The sequence below is a fragment of the Sciurus vulgaris genome (assembly GCF_902686455.1).
Source record: "Sciurus vulgaris genome assembly, chromosome: 11".
NCBI lineage: Eukaryota > Metazoa > Chordata > Mammalia > Rodentia > Sciuridae > Sciurus > Sciurus vulgaris.
The window spans coordinates 86213383-86230846 of record NC_136472.1 but is presented as its reverse complement, the minus strand read 5'-3'; the positions used below and the strand labels follow the sequence as shown (position 1 = coordinate 86230846).

The following is a 17464-nucleotide window of genomic DNA, read 5'->3' as shown; positions in this document are numbered from 1 at the left end:
AAGTCCCTTGTGTATAGGCCAAGGAGTGGGATAGCTGGGTCAAATGGTAGGTCCATTCCAAGTTTTCTAAGGAATCTCCACACTGCTTTCCAGAGTGGCTGCACTAATTTGCATCCCCACCAGCATTGTATGAGTGCACCTTTTCCCCCACATCCTCTCCAACATCTATTGTTGCTTGTATTCTTGATAATCACCATTCTAATTGGGGTGAGATGGAATCTTAGGGTAGTTTTGATTTGCATTTCTCTTATTACTAAAGATGGTGAACATTTTTTCATATGTTTATTGATTGCTTGTACATCTTCTTCTGTGAAGTGTCTGTTCATATCCTTAGCCCATTTGTTGATTAGGTTATTTGTATTCTTGGTGTAGAGTTTTTTTTGAATTCTTTACATATTCTGGAAATTAGTTCTCTATCTGAAGTATGAGTGGCAAAGATATTCTCCTACTCTGTAGGCTCTCTCTTCGCATTGTTGATAGTTTCCTTTGCTGAGAAAAACCTATTTAGTTTGAATCTATCCAGTTATTGATTCTTGCTTTTATTTCTTGTGCTATGAGAGTCCTGTTAAGGAAGTCTGACCCTAAACCAACAAGTTGAAGATTTGGACCTACTATTTCTTCTATAAGATGCAGTGTCTCTGGTCTGATTTCAAGGTCCTTGATCCATTTTGAGTTGATTTTTGTGCAGGGTGAGAGATAGGGATTTAGTTTCATTCTTCTGCATATGGATTTCCAGTTTTCTCAGCACCATTTGTTGAAGAGGCTATCTTTTCTCCATTGCATATTTTTGGCCCCTTTGTCTAGTATGAGAAAATTGTATTTATTTGGGTTTGTGTCTGTGTCCTCTATTCTGTACCATTGATCTACCTGTCTATTTTGGTGCCAATACCATGCTGTTTTTGTTACTATTGCTTTGTAGTATAGTTGAAGTTCTGGTATTGCAATACCCCCTGTTTCATTCTTCCTGCTAAGGATTGCTTTATCTATTCTGGGTTTCTTATTCTTCCAGATGAATTTCATGATTGCTTGCTCTATTTCTGTAAGGTACATCATTGGGATTTTAATTGGAATTGCATTGAATCTGTATAGCACTTTTGGTAGTATGGCCATTTTGACAATATTAATTCTGCCTATCCAAGAACATGGGAGATCTTTCCACCTTGTAAGGTCTTCCTTAATTTCTTTCTTCAGTGTTTTGTAATTTTCATTGTAGAGATCTTTTACCTCTTTGGTTAAATTGATGCCAAAGTTTTTTTTTTTTTTTTTTTTTTTTTTTTTTTTTTTTGAGGCTACTGCAAATGGAGTTGTTTTCCTTATGTCCCTTTCAGCTGTTTCGTCGCTTGCATATAAAAATGCTTTAGATTTATGCGTGTTGATTTTATAGCCTGCTATTTTGCTGAATTCATTGATGAGGTCTAGAAGTTTTCTGGAGGAGTTTTTTGGATCCTCTAAATATAGAATCATGTCACCGCAAATAGTGACAGCTTAAGTTCCTCTTTTCCTATTCGTATCCCTTTAATTTCTTTAGTCTGCCTAATTGCTCTGGCTAGAGTTTCGAGGACAATGTTAAATAGAAGTGGTGAAAGAGGATATCCCTGTCTTGTTCCCGTTTTTAAAGGGAATGGTTTCAGTTTTTCTCCATTAAGAATGATGGTGGCCATGGCTTTAGCATAAATAGCCTTTACAATGTTCAGGTATGTTCCTACTATCCCTATTTTTTCTAGTGTTTTCAGCAGGAAGGGGTGTTGTATATTGTCAAATGCTTTTCTGCGTCAATTGAAATAACCATATGATTCTTATCTTTAAGTCTATGGACATGATGGATTACATTGATTGATTTACAAATGTTGAACCATCCTTGCATTCCAGGAATGAACCCCACTTGATCGTGGTGCACAATTTTCTTAATATGTTTTTGGATACGGTTTGCCAACATTTTGTTAAGGATCTTTGCATCTATATTCGTTAAGGATATTGGTCTAAAACTTTCTTTCCTTGATGTGTCTTTTCCTGATTTGGGTATGAGGGTGATATTAGCTTCATAGAATGAGTTTGGTAGGGTACCCTGTTTTTCTATTTCCTGGAATACTTTGAGAAGTATTGGAATGAGATCTTCTTTGAAGGTCTTGTAGAACTTGGCTGAGAATCCGTCTGGTCCTGGGCTTTTCTTGGATGGTAGATTTTTAATGGCTCCTTCTATTTCATTGCTTGATATTGATCTGTTGAAATCATGTATGTCCTCCTGGTTCAGTGTGGAAGGAGTATATGTCTCTAGAAATTTGTCAATGTCTTTGGTAGTTTCTATTTGGTTGGAATAAAGATTTTCAAAGTAGCTTCTCATTATGTTCTGTATCTCAGTGGTGTCTGTTGTGATATTTCCTTTTTCATCACGAATTTCAGTACTTTGAGTTTTCTCTCTCCTTCTCTTTTTTAGTGTGCCTAAGAGTTTGTCTATTTTGTTTACTTTCTCAAAGAACCAACTTTTTGTTTTGTCAATTTTTTGAATAGTTTCTTTTGTTTCAATTTCATTGACTTCAGCTCGATTTTAATTATTTCCTGTCTTCTACTATTTTGCTGTTATTCTGTTCTTCTTTTTCTAGGGCTTTGAGCTGTAATGTTAGGTCATTTAGTTGTGGACTTTTCATTCTTTTCTGGAATGGGCTCCATGCAATGAATTTTCCTCTTAGTTCCGCTTTCATGGTTTCCCAGAGATTTTGATATGTTGTATTGTCATTCTCATTGACTTATGAGAATTTTTTTTATCTCTTCTCTGATGTTTTCTGTTATGCATATTTCATTCAATAGCATATTATTTAGTCTCCAGGTATTGGAGTAATTTCTGTTTTTTATTTTGTCATTGATTTCTACTCTCAGTCCATTATGATCTGATAGAACACAAACTGGTATCTCTGTTTTTTTGCATTTCCTAAGGGCTGCTTTTTGGCATAACACATGGTCTATTTTCAAGAAGGTTCCATGTGCTGCTGAGAAGAAACTGTATCCTCTCATTCATGGATGGAATATTCTATATATGTCTATTAAGTCTAGGTTATTGATTGTGTTATTGAGTTCTATGGTTTCTTTGGTTGGTTTTTGTTTGGAAAATCTATCTAGTGGTGACAGAGGTGCATTAGTCACCCAGAATTATTGTGTTGTGGTCTATGTGATTCCTGAAATTGAGAAGGATTTGTTTGATGTACAGGGATGCACCATTGTTTGGGGCATAAATATTTACTATTGTTATGTCTTCCTGATTTATGGTTCCCTTAAGCAGTATGAAATGTCCTTCTTTATCCCTTCTGACTAACTTTGGCTTGAAGTCCACTTTATCTGATATTAGGATGGAAACCCCTGCTATTTTACTGAGTCCATGTGCATGGTAGGTTTTTTCCCATCCTTTCACCTTTAGTCTGTGGATGTCTTTTTCTATGAGGTGAGTCTCTTGCTGGCAGCATATTGTTGGGTCTTTTTTTTTAATCCATTCTGCCAGTCTATGTCTTTTGATTGATGAGTTTAGGCCATTAACGTTCAGGGTTATTATTGAGAAATGATTTGTATTCCCAGTCTCTTGGCTTATTTTTGGTTTTTAAGTTGGCTTGGTTTCTCCTTTGAGTGGTTTTTCTCTAAGGTAGTTCCTCCCTTTGCTGGCCTACATTGTTGTTTTTCATTGCCTCCTCATGGACTATTTTGTTGAGAACATTCTGTAGTGCAGGCTTTCTATTTGTAAATTCTTTTAACTTTTGTTTATCATGGAAGGATTTTATTTCATCTTCAAATCTGAAGGTTAGTTTTGCTGGGTATAGGATTCTTGGTTGGCAACCATGTTCTTTCAGAGCTTGAAATATGTTGGTCCAGGCCCTTCTAGCTTTTAGAGTCTGGGTTGAGAAGTCGGCTTCTATCCATATTGGTCTCCCCCTATATGTAATCTGATGCTTTTCTCTCGCGGCCTTCAAAATCCTATCTTTATTTTGAATATTAGGCATTTTCATTATAATGTGCCTTGGTGTGGATCTGTTGTGATTCTGTGCATTTGGTGTTCTGTAAGTCTCTTGTATTTGATTTTCCATTTCATTCTCCAGGTTTGGGAAATTTTCTGATATTATTTCATTGAATAGGTTGTTCATTCCTTTGGTTTGTATCTCTGTGCCTTTCTCAATCCCAATAATTCTTTAAATTTGGTCTTTTCATGATGTCCCATAGTTCTTGGAGATTCTGTTCATGATTTCTTACCATCTTCTCTGTTTGGGCAACTTTATTTTCAAGATTAACTATTTTGTCTTCATTGTCTGAGGTTCTGTCTTCCAAGTGGTCTAGCCTGTTGGTGATGCTTTCCATTGAGTTTTTTATTTGGTTTATTGTCTCCTTCATTTCAAGGATTTCCGTTTGTTTTTTTTTTTTTTGAGAATCTCTATCTCTTTGTTGAAATGATCTTTTGCTTCCTGCAGGTGCTCTTTCAACTTATCGTTATTATCATTCATTGCCTGCATTTGCTCTCTTATCTCATCCTTTTCTTCACGAATCATCTTAATCATGTAAAATCTGAAGTCCTTTTCTGACATTTCTTCTAACATACTGCCGTTGGATTCTATTACTATAGAATCTAGATTTGTTTGGATCATTTTCTTCCCTTGTTTTTTCATGTTGTTCATGTATCTTCCCCTCTAGCAGTGCAGATCTGGGGTATTTTGCAGATTTCCCCCTATAGGCTTATAGGGCCCTATAGGTTTCCAAAACCCTTTCTTTAAGTGGAGATCAATATTAGCAGTGCCCAAATCAGACACTATGCAATCCTAGACCAAATAGCCCCTATGAGGACAATAACAAAATTGTCATAATAAACAGAACGAGTTCAAATATTATCTTCACTAAAACAAACCGATTTGCAATAAGGTCTGCAGTTTCTAATGGAGCACAAGGAGGATGCAGAGGGATGTAGAGTGTGGCTGTAAATGGGATAAGAAAAGAATGTACAGAAATTCTAGATAATAGAAAGGGTGAGAGTGTAATCAAATGAAATTGGACGTTAGCATGCAAAAAAGGGAGAAGAGACTCTGAGGAACTGGTAAACAAAAGGAAAAGAGAGCAAGAAAAGTAAAGAAATAAAAACAAATTTTTTCATTAAGGAGAAAAAAGAAAATCTACTGTATAACAGTCATATAGTAATGAAACCTCCCAGTGTTCAGTAGCCTGATGCATGAGTGGTACCTGACAATGAGCTTCAAGCCTCCAGCAGGTGTCTCAGGATGGGATTTGCCCCACCTAAAGATTGGAGCTCCGGCTTCCGGGATTATCCAAGTTGGTCGCTGTGGCTTCCAAATGTGTTGGCAAATGGGGAGCTGCAGCTCAGGGTGTGGACGTGGTCAGCTGGAGGTCCTGGAGGCGGGATACGGTTGGTCACGCCGGGGTCCTGGATGTTGGGTGTGTTTGGTGTGGTTGTGGGATCCTGGGTGCCGGGTACAATCATCAGTCTGGGGTCCCAGTGATAGGGCACAGTCAGTTGGTCTGGGGGTCCTGGCAGCAGGGAGGAGTCCATCGATGTGAGGGCCCCAGAGGCAGGGAGTGATCTGTCGGGCTGAGGAGATGGGGCTCAGTCAGTCCTGCCAGGGGTCCTATGGGGCCTGGCTATTGTCTCAAAATGACGGCAGTCACTTGTAATCAAACCTGCAGGTACTGTGACCGTGAACTTCCAGGCAACAACAGGCAGCTGGTCCTCCACTGGCGGTTGGAGATCAGTTTCTGCTACAATATTTTTAATGTTTTCTTAATCTGATGTTTTTATTCATTGTTTGCTTAGGCAGTGATAAGAAATGTAGAACACAGAACTTAGAATGTCCTAAAGTATGAAATATTGAGAATAGAATTATAGTACTGTGGTCTCTCCTGCCAGAGCTTTTTATGTGGTTGTGTTTGTGGAGAGATTTTAAAGAAAATAGATTTGTGGTTGATTGTTATGTATAAATTATTTTCAGAACATAGAACACACAAGCTTATGGTTCCTGTTATTTTTGTTTGACATTTCTCTGTAAATCAGCAAGGTGTGTTTTATTAAGTCTTAGCCAAATCAAATATGATCCCTGTATTTTTCCTTTATGTTAGGAGATTGCAAAGTAATCATCACTGCAGCGTTTACTGAAGTGAAAACTTGTATATGATTTCACAAATGCCTAATAGACTTGAAATAAAAACTGCCAAATTAAAAAATACTTTGAAAGATTGTAAGCGTTCTTCCCTACCACATATTTATTGCATTTGTTTAGAAGACCAAAAAGATTTTGTCTAGTCCCTTAGTGATAAAGTTATTAAAATTTAAAAAATTTTTGATTTCTCCTAAATATGACACAAGGGAGTACTCTGCAGATAATGCTATGTAAATTTAGGAAGAAAAATAGATTATTTTTCTTTATTACATACCCTGATTTCAGTCTCTCTCTCTCTCCTCTTTTTTTTTTTTTTAATCTCCCTATGTGTTTCTAATATAATTTTAGAGGACTGCTGAAGTATCAAACTAATTTGGATACCCATCCTCCTGGATGCATCAATCTTAATCGAACCCGCTATCAAGATATTTCCTCACTGGAATATCTCTCAGAACATTTTCATGAACCTTTCCCTGGAGGATTTTCAAAACCAAAAGAGCTTAACGGGAACACATTTGTGAAGATTTGTGTGGAAGAACCCAAGTTTCAAGCTAACTTTCCACAGGTTAGATTAATTGTATGTTTGATCTCTGCAAAGTCTATGTCTACATTCAATCGATCAACATCACATTTAAACATTTTTGACACTGTGCATTTATGCATAAGATATTTCATTACAAGACCTGGTAATCCAAGGCAAAAGACTTATGATATTTGAGACTATAGAAATTTTTTACTTACTAATTTTATGATCTTTGCATACTGTGCTACTAGAATTTGCTACCAGAAATACAAAAAATGACAGTTTCCCAGTACAGTGAGAAGTGCTGATTGAATAATAAAAGAAGTGCCAAGACAACCATATACTACTACTAATTATTATTTCATTGTATGTTTTAATATTATAATATTTATACATAATATCATCAGTAACAAATGGTAACATTAATTTATTAAATGCTTAATATTCTAGGCATTGTGCTGAAATGTTCTGTATTACTAATTTTTTTAATATTCACAATGATGATTAGAAGCAATTACTATTATCCTCAATTTTCAGATGAAGAAATTGTACTTAAATGCATAAAATACTTGATCAAAGCCTCCAAGCCAGTGAGTGGTACAGGTAATATGCAAACCTAGTTCTTCGACCAAAATGCTTGATCTTGGAGAACTTCTCCAAGTATTTAGATTTTAGCAAGGACCTTAATCTTGCCTTGTTGCTGTGGGAACTGCCCACATGTAAATCCCACCCTGGCTCTATCTGTTCTGAATGGAGGTAGGGAATAGTGTTGTCAAATTCTACTTTAGAAAGAGAAGAATTGGAAATCAAAAACTAGAATTTGTAGAAGATTTTGGAATAAATGTGGTAGTTTTGTGGTTTTATTGGTAATAATCCTCAATATATCTATCAGAATTTATTATGTCCAAAACTTTTCTGACCTTCACATAATGCTGTGTTATTGGACAGGGCGGGTATGAGGACTGCCATTTTGCTTATGTGGCACCTGGTGCTTAAAGGATGACTGTTCTAAAGTTCAAGGCAATTACGTTGCAGAACTTGCCCTTCCATGTCTATTGTTCACACAGTATCAGGCTAAACATATGAAGAAGAGGCCCACTCTGTCTTCATGGAAGGAGGAAGCTCTGGATCAACTATGTAAATAAGATTTAAGAAATGATCATTAAACTAAGATTTAGTTGGAAGCTTGAAAATGATGAGAGTGTGAGGTTGTAGAGGAAGCTTTGGCCCTATGAGCAGCAATGCCCAGTTTAAATCCGTACAGTTTTTACATGTATTCTTTTCTGCTCACATTGTATTATTTAAAAGTAAGTTGTAAACAACATGCCTGAAATGTTACATTTTTAAAGAAGTATGTGCATATAATAACATTATGCATATGCATCGTCCATATGTGCATTATTCATATACATTATATGCATTAAAATATCTCCAGCATTATCTTTTTACCACACATTGTGCTGGTGCTTTTTTTTTTTTTTTCCTAAAACCATCCTCAGATAAATCTGAGGTTTCAGTTTGCTTTTATTTTCTTTTACAGAGAGATTGTGTATGCACATTATATATTTGTGTGCATGTATGAATGTAAGAAAGAATGAACATGTACCTATTAATGGAGATTATGCCTGGGGTATGGGTTTGAGGTTGGGTCTCAACAATATTTTATTTTGTACTCTATTTTTGTTTGATTGAATTTCAGTGAATGTCTATTATTTTTGACTCATTTTTCTTTGTATTTTATTATTTAAAATACAAGCTAAAATTTTGTTACCATTATTATAAATTGAGCTTTCAGGCAGAATACACATGCGTACAATCCAAGTCTTTTGAAGTATATTTTCAAAAATTCTCCTTTAGACTTGGCTTTGGATTTCTGGACCTTTGTGCCTGTACTGTGCAGAAAGACTTTATAGGTGTATCCGGAGCAATAAGCCAGTCACCATCGTCTCAGTCATCAGCCATCCATCAGATGTCATGGAAATCCGAATGGTCAAAGAAAATTTTAAAGCACGACCTGGTCAGGTGAGCCAATGCTCAGCAACTTTTAAAACACCCTTAATTCTTAATTATAAAAAATACAAAAAAGTAGTACACATAGCATCTTTGGAATAGTTGAATTTCTTTTTTGGTCATTTAAAATTTATCTGTTTGTTGCTTTTACAGTATGTTATTCTTCACTGTCCCAGTGTATCTGCATTGGAAAATCATCCATTTACTCTCACAATGGTAAGATACTTGCTTCTTGAGTTTAAAAATTTTAAAGTGCAATGCATTTTTATGTACATTTAACCTCATTCTAAAAATTATTCAAGGCTTTTGTAATATCTTTAATGTTTCAGTAAATTGTCTTTTTACAAAGAAATGTATACATTCAGAAACTTTGTGGCTATTTATTTTTCATTAATTTCTAACATCAGTTTGCTAAGTAACATACTTCAAATTTATTAAAGATTGTTGATTCAAAACAAAATATATTTTCCCTTTTATGAAGTATCCATCTAGAGAGGTGGAATTTAAGGAAAAAGAGGATACTCTGAGTTGAAGCAAAGGAATTAGAAAATAAGATTAAGAATAAAAGAATCAGAAAATCAAGGCAGCATTGCCCATATGGAATATAAAATTAGGATCTTGGAGTCTTTAGGACACAACATCAGAAGCCAAGGAGAAGTGCCCTGTCCATGGCTCCTCCAGGTTGTGCCTGTAACTTTGGGATATTCTTTTGCAGCAAGGGGTTGACAGCAAGGGGTTGTTGAATACATTTTACTAGCAGACCTTTGGATCTGTGTTTTCAGCTGAATCATGTTTTACTTCCGACAGTTATAAGACATTTCCATTTCCCTGCATTCTTTTGTCCCATAAACATGAAATTGGTAACATACAAAGAAGATAAGAATGGAAAAAGAAGAAAATACATAAGTAAATTTTAAGAGAGTTGACATAATCTTATAAAAAGAAATTTATTTCAGAAATTAACCTTTCCTTATGTTGAGATTTTATTTTGAAAATTGTTTCCTTACCATAGCATGAAATAGTGAATGTGGCATAAGCCAAGAAATTAGTTGCTGAATGCCAAGTACAGACAAGAGAGGTTTTATTATTTTTTTAATAAAAATAACTTCCAACATGCTCGAAAGTAGAATTAGTACATACAATAAATCACAATGTACCCATCAACAAACACATAGAATATATCTTACTTTTTGGTATACACTACCACTGAAAACTTTTATGCTGTCCCTCAAAACAGAAAATGAAAGAATTTCTCACCTAAAGTACACACTGAGTAGAGACCTCTAGTTCCAACCTCCTATTAGCCTAGGCCTCTTCTATGAGGGAACATGAGACACTCCAAAGGAGTGGAGTGTACATCCTGACAGGCTTTAAGCAAGCGCTTCATGTGGGCTGACCTTTTTAAAATGCAATTGTGGTAAGAGCTGTGACAGTCCTGTCACTGGCTTGAGACATCAATGGGAGGGAAATTAGACGGGGAGAGGGGAATGTAAGGAAGAAATAGAAGAAATGAAACCAAAGGTAAGAAAGTGTTGAAAAAGGGAAAACAAATTTTATGTCAAATAAAATGGTAGTGTGTATTTGTATAAAGGGCACAAAACTTCAGAAATTCAATCCCAGCTGTCACTTATTAGTTCTTCATGTGTGAGTATATCTCCTGACCTCCCTAAGTGTCAATTTCTTGGTCTGCAAAATAGTGCTAGTGATACTTATCTAATAAAATAATGTGTGTGAAACCCTAATTACATGGCTGTTGCCCAGTACTTGATAATTATATCACTTTTAACTTTGATAATATTAAAATATCTTATTGCAATTTGGATCATTTTCTTCACTTCTGGAATTATACTTTTAAAAAATGTTCTCGTCATCACATAATACTTATACATAATAGTGGGTTCGTTCTGAAACAACTATACCTGCATGGAATATAATTTGCTCCATTGTAGGACCCAGTGCTTCCTCTTTCCTCCCTCTCTCTATTTCACTGTTTCCACTTTACTAATCTTCCATGTATTTATTTATTTTTTAAAGTTGTGCTATATAGATATACATAAAGTGGGATTTCACTGTAGTATATCCGTACTTGTGTATAGCATAATTTGGTCAATTTCATTCGGCAGTTCCTCCCTTTTGTCATCCTTGAGGAGAAACACCAATCCCCTTCTTCATATTCACTGATGTCCCTTCCATTTCATGGGTCCTCACCAACACCTATTTTCCTAATTTTACTCTGTCTTCCATACATGAGAGAAAACAATTGACCATTAACTTTCCAAGCCTGGACTTTGTGAATTGTGGTGCTATAAACATTGATGATTGTGTGTCACTAAGTATGATGATTTTAGTTCTTTCAGAAAATTTCAAGGGGTACCTGAAATCATACTGTAGATCCATTTCTAGGTTTTCTATTTTTTTTTTTTGATAATAGTATTTTACTTTTTAAAAAATTATTTCTTTATATTTTTATTTTTTACAGACTGCATTTTGATTCATTGTACACAAATGGGGTATATCATTTTGTTTCTATGGTTGTACACAATGTAGATTCATACCATTCGTGTAATCATACGTGTACATAGGGTAATGATGTCTGTGTCATTCCATGAGTTTTCATACCCTCACTCCCTCTCATTTCCTTCTACATAATCTAAAGTTCCACCATTCTTCTCTCACTCCCCAACCCCCACCCCCCACCCCATTATATATCATCCTCCACTTATCAGGGAAAACATTTGACCTTTGGGTTTTTTGGGATTGGCTTATTTCACTTAGCATGATATTCACCAATTTCATCCATTTATTTGCAAATGCCATAATATTATTATTCTTTATGGCTGCATAATATCCCATTGTGTATATATACCATAGTTTATCCATTCATCTGTCGAAGGGCATCTAGGTTGGTCCACAATCTAGCTATTGTGAACTGAGCTGCTGTAAACATTGATGTGGCTGTGTTACTGTAGTATGCTAATTTTAAGTCCTTTGGGTATAAACCAAGGAGTGGGATGACTGGCTCAAAAGATGGGTACATTCCAAGTTTTCTGAGGATACTCTACACTGTTTTCCAGAGTGGCTGCACCAATTTGCAAGTCCAGCAGCAATGTAAAAGTGTGCCTTTTCTCCCACATCCATGCCAACATCTATTATTGTTTGTGTTCTTGATAATAGCCATTCTAATTGCAGTAAGATGAAATCTTAGAGTTGTTTTAATTTGCATTTCTCTAATTAATAGAGGTGTTGAACACTATTTCATATATTTATTTATTTTTTTAAAATTTATTTATTTGATTCATTGTAAACAAATGGGGTAAAACTTATTTCTCTGGTTGTACATGAAGTAGAGTCATACCATTTGTGTAATCATACATGTACATGATGTTTGCCTCAATCTGTTATTTTTCCTTCTCCCCACCCCTCCTACCCCTCTTTCCTCTATACAATCCATCTTTCCTCCATGCTTGCCTCCCTCCCACCCCCCACATTATGTATCATCATCCACTTATCAGCGAGATCATTCTTCCTTCGGTTTTTTGAGATTGGCTTATCTCATTTAGCATGATATTCTCCAACTTCATCCATTTGCTTGCAAATGCCATAATTTTATTCTTCTTTATGGCTGAGTAATATTTCATTGTGTAGATATACCACTGTTTTTTTATCCATTCACCAATTGAAGGGCATCTAGGTTGGTTCCACAATCTAGAATTGAACAGCTGTGAACATTGATGTGGCTGCATCACTGTAGTATGCTGATTTTAAGTGCCTTGGGTATAGCCCAAGGAGTGGCAATGTGAAGAGAGAGCCTACAGAGTGGGAGAAAATCTTTGCCACTCATACTTCAGATAGAGCACTAATCTCCAAAATCTATAAAGAACTCAAAAAACCTTTACACCAAGAATACAAATAATCCAATCAACAAATGGGCTAAGGAAATGAACAGACATTTCACAGAAGAAGATCTACAAGTAATCAACAGATAGATGGAAAAATGTTCAACAACTCTAGTAATAAGAGAAATGTGAATCAAAACTACCCTGAGATTTCATATCACCCCACTTAGAATGGCAACTATCAAGAAAACAAGCAACAATAGGTGTTGGTGAGGATGTGGGGAAAAAGGTATACTCGGACATTGCTGGTGGGGCTGCAAATTAGTGCAGCCACTCTGGAACGCAGTGTAGAGATTCCTTAGAAAACTTGGAATGGAACCACCATTTGACCCAGCTATCCCACAGAGTGATACTAGCCTCATACAATGAATTTGGAAGGGTTCCCTCCTTTTCTATTTACTAGAATACTTTCAGGAGTATTGGTATTAGTTCTTTAAAAGTCTTGTAGAATTTGGCTGAGAATCCATCTGGTCCTGTGCTTTTCATTGGTTGGTAGTCTCTTGATGGCTTCTTCTATTTTGGTGCTTGAAATTGATCTGTTTAAATTGTGTACATCTTCCTGATTCAGTTTGAGAGGATCATATGTCTTTAAAAATTTGTCAATGTCTTCCATATTTTCTATTTTGTTGGAATATAGATTTTCAAAGTAGCTTCTAATTGTGTTATGTATTTCAATGGTGTCTGTCGTGATCTTTCCTTTTTCTTCACAAATTCTAGTAATTTCAGTTTTCTCTCTCCTTCTCTTTTTTAGTATGACTAAGGGTTTATCAATTTTGCTTACTTTTTCAAAGAACCAAATTTTTGTTTTTTCAATTTTTTGAATTGTTTCTCTTGTTCAATTTCATTGATTTCAGCTCTGATTTTAATTATTTCCTGTCTTCTACTATTTTTGGCGTTGATCTGTTCTTCTTTTCCAGGGCTTTGAGATGTAATGTTAGGTCATTTAGTTTTTGACTTTTTATTTTTTTAATGTATGAGCTCAATGCAATGAACTTTTCTCTTAGTACTGCTTTCAGAGTGTCCTAGAGATTTTGATATATTGTATCGTAGTTCTCATTTACCTCTAAGAAATTTTTAATTTCTTTCCTGATGTCTTCTGCTATCAATGCATCATTAAATAGCATATTATTTAGTTTCCAGGGGTAGGAGTAGTTTTTGTTTGTTATTTTATCATTGATTTGTAATTCCATTCCATTATGGTCTGATAGGATACAAGGTAGTATCTCTATTTTTTCGTATTTACTAATAGCTTCTTTGAGGCATAGCATAAAGTCTATGTTGGAGAAGGTTTCATGAGCTGCTGAGAAGAAAGTATATTTGCTCAGTGATGCATGAAATATTCTGTAAATGTCCATTAAGTCTATATCATAGATTGTATTGTTTAGTTCTATAGTTTCTTTGTTCAGTTTTTGTTTGGAGGATCTATCCGTCCCTGGCTCTTTGCGGTTCCAAAATCCGTGGATATTTGTCACCGCCTGCAGCAACAAATTGCACGGGTCTTATGGGTGGTGGAGTGGAAACTGAGGCACTTCTATCTTTCACTTTAGTGCACTGCTTTCTTGCTTGTTTATAGAGAATAGAGGAAATGAGTTTTACTTGCTTTGAGAGAAGAGAGAGAGAGACCCCGCTTATCAGAGAGAAACAAACTTTGCTTAAGAGAGAAACTTTGAGAGAAAGACAGGCTTTGCTTAGAGCTTAGAGGAAGAGACTTGCTACACCTTAAAGTCCTGCATCCTGCGAACTAAGGGTACGTCCACCCTGTGCCCTAGTGATGCGTCTCAGTTCTGCATTTCAAGATCTGCCTTCCGCCGCTGCCCCTACTAGCTACTGTCGCGTGTTTTTCCCTCTGGCTGCTTCCGTGCGTCTAGCTGCTTTTTTGCTAATGGCTGCTGTGGCGTGTCTTCTTCTCTGGCTACTGCCAGGCCGCGTGTCTTCTGCTACTGCTTTTCTGCTAATGGCTGCTGTCGTGTCTCGCTCCGCCTACGCTTATATCACCTCCAGGAGGCAGAGAGCAGGGCCACGCCTCTTACGCAAAGATTAGGCGAGTCGCTCCGAGCAGGCAATTAGTGCTGGAGAACACATGTGCATACATTGTGTGCGTGGACGAGAAAATCACCTGAGTGTGCTTATGTCAATTAACCTCCTCACTGCCAATGTGATCAGGTGCCATCCCAGCGCCGCCAACATGGCACAGCCCCCAACATCTATCCAGTGGTGAGAGTGGTGTGTTAAAGTCACCCACTGTTATGGTGTTTTGGTCTATTTGATTCTTAAATTTGAGAAGTGTTTTTGATGTACATAGATGCTCCATTGTTTAGGGCATAAATATTTATGATTATATGTCTTGCTGATTTATGCTTCCTTTAAGCAGTATGAAATGTCCTTCTTTATCCCTTCTGACTAACTTAGGTTTGAAGTCCACTTTATCTGACTTGGTTTCTCCTTTGATTGGCTTTTCCTTTAGGGTAGTTCCTGCCTTTGCTGACTTGTATTGTGGTTTTTCACTTCCTCCTCAAGAAATATTTTGCTGAGAATGTTCTGTAGTGCAGGCTTTCTATTTGTAAATTCTTTTAACTTTTGTTATCATGGAAAGATTTTATTTCATCATCAAATCTGAAGGTTAGTTTTGCTGCGTACAGCATTCTTGGTTGGCATTTATGTTCTTTCAGAGTTTGAAATATATTGTTCCAGGCCCTTCTGGCTTTTAGGATCTGGGCTGAGAAATATGCTGATATTCATCTTGGTTTCCCCTTATAAGTAATCTGACACTTTTCTCTCGCAGCCTTTAAAATCCTATCTTTATTTTGTATGTGAGGTGTTTTCATTATAATGTGCGTTGGTGTGGATCTGTTGTAATTTTGTGCACTTTGTGTTCTGTAAGCCTCTTGTATTTTGATTTTCCATTTCGTTCTTCAGGTTTAGGAAATTTTCTGATATTATTTCATTGAACAGGTTGTTTTTTCCTTTGGTTTGTATCTCTGTGCTTTCCTCAATCCCAATAATTCTTAAATTTGGTCTTTTCATGACATCCCACAATTCTTGGAGATTCCATTCATGATTTCTTTTTTTAATTTTTTTTATTTTTTGCAGTGCTGGGGATTGAATCCAGGGCCTTGTGCTTGCAAGGCAAGCATTCTCTCAACTGAGCTCTATCACCAGCCCCTATTCATGATTTCTTAACATATTCTCTGTTCAACTTTATTTTCAAGATTAAAAATTTTGTCTGCATTGTCTGAGATTCTGTCTTCCACAAGATCTACTCTGTTGATGATGCTTTCTATTGAGTTTTTAATTAGGTTTATTGTTTCTTTCATTTCAAGTTTTTTTTTTTTTTTTTTTTTTTTTTTTAGAATCTCTCTTTATTGAAGTGTTCTTTTGCTTCCTGCCTTTGCTCTTTTAACTGTTTACTGGAATGATCATGCATTGCCTGCATTTGCTCTCTTATCTCATATCTCATTCTTTGCTTCACAGATCATTTTAATTATGCAGATTCTAAACTCTTTTTCTGTCATTTCTACTGCCATGCTGTCATTGAATTCTATCAAAACAGCATCTTGGTTTGTTAGAGACTCTTTCTTTCCGAGTTTTTTCATATTGTTTCTGTATATTCTCCTCTAGCAGTGAAGATCTGAGGTACTGAAGTTTCCCCCATGCTGGCTTATTGTGACCCTGCAGTACCTCTCCTTTGAAGGGGAGATCAATAGTAGCAGCACCCAATACAAAGATAATGCAGCGCTGAACCAGACATTCCCTATTTAACATTATTGTAAAGAACACGATGAGTTTGATTATTATTTACAGTATTTCTAATGGTGAATGAAGAGGATGGGGAAGGGTGTAGGATGTAAGTGAGTAAATAGAGGTACTTGTCAAAGGGCCTCCAATCTCTGTAGGTGTCTCAGGAAGGGAGTTGCCCTTCCAATGATGGTGGTCACACCCTCAGGAATAATTCAAAATGTCTGCACCAGCCTCCAACAAAACTGGGGAGCCCCATTGAGAGCACATTGAGTCAGTGTGGAGCAGGAGGGTGGGGCAGGCCAGGCCAGTAGGCCTGGTGTCCTTCACCTGTCTGCAGTTGGGGGTTCATTTCTAGTTTTTTGAGAAATATCCAATAATGCACTCTGAATTATCTGATAACTTGCAGTCCTATCAACAACGTATGATTATGCCTTTTCTTCCACATCCTTACCAGCATTTATTATTATTATTATTATTTGTATTCTTGATGTTTGACATTCTAACAGGAGTGAGAAGAATCTCATGTAGTTTTGACTGTGCGTGTCCCTGATTGCTAACAATGATGAACAATTTTTTTTTCACATAGTTGTTGGCTATTTGTATTTCTTCTTTTGAGAAATATCCATTTTGATTTATCACTCACTTATTGATTGGGGTATTTATTTTTTTGCAGGGAGGGATGTCTGTATATATTCCTAATATTAGTCCCCTGTCAGAGGAGTAACTCAGAAAGATTTTCTCCCATTTTGTAGGCTTTCTTCACCTGCTCTTCTATTCTATTCCATTGATCTTCATGTATATTTTGATGACAATATTATGCTGTTTTTTTGTTGTTTTGGTTTTACTATAGGTCTCTTGTATAATTTGAGGTTGGGTATTACAATGCCTCTTGCATCATTCCTCTTGCTGAGAATTGCTTTGGTTATTCTGGGTCTCTTATTCTTCCAAATACATTTTTGGACTATTTTTTTTTCTAGTTCTATGAAGTATGTCATTGATATTTTGATGGGAATTGAATTGAAATTCTATATTGCTTTTGATAGTATAGGCATTTTGACAATAATAATTCTGGCTATTGAAGAACATGGGAATTCTTTTCATCTTCTAAGGTCTTCTTCAATTATTTTAAAAAATATACTGTTGTTTTCATTGCAGAGATC

General features: G+C 36.1%; 1 protein-coding gene and 1 long non-coding RNA gene across 5 annotated transcripts in view; one reads left to right on the top strand and one right to left on the bottom strand.

The window, feature by feature from the left end:
- LOC306640910 overlaps window positions 1–17464 on the bottom strand; it is a 925259-nt gene that overhangs the window by 234917 nt on the left and 672878 nt on the right. The gene's annotated exons all lie outside the window — the stretch shown is intronic.
- The window catches only part of NOX4 (NADPH oxidase 4), a 367378-nt gene that overhangs the window by 260516 nt on the left and 89398 nt on the right, over window positions 1–17464 (top strand). For all 4 annotated transcript variants that reach the window (XM_079105592.1, XM_079105594.1, XM_079105591.1 and 1 more), the window contains 3 exons: window positions 6486–6702; window positions 8518–8682; window positions 8824–8886. In XM_079105592.1, the coding sequence (XP_078961718.1) occupies window positions 6486–6702; window positions 8518–8682; window positions 8824–8886 (445 nt within the window). The remainder of the gene's footprint in view (window positions 1–6485; window positions 6703–8517; window positions 8683–8823; window positions 8887–17464) is intronic.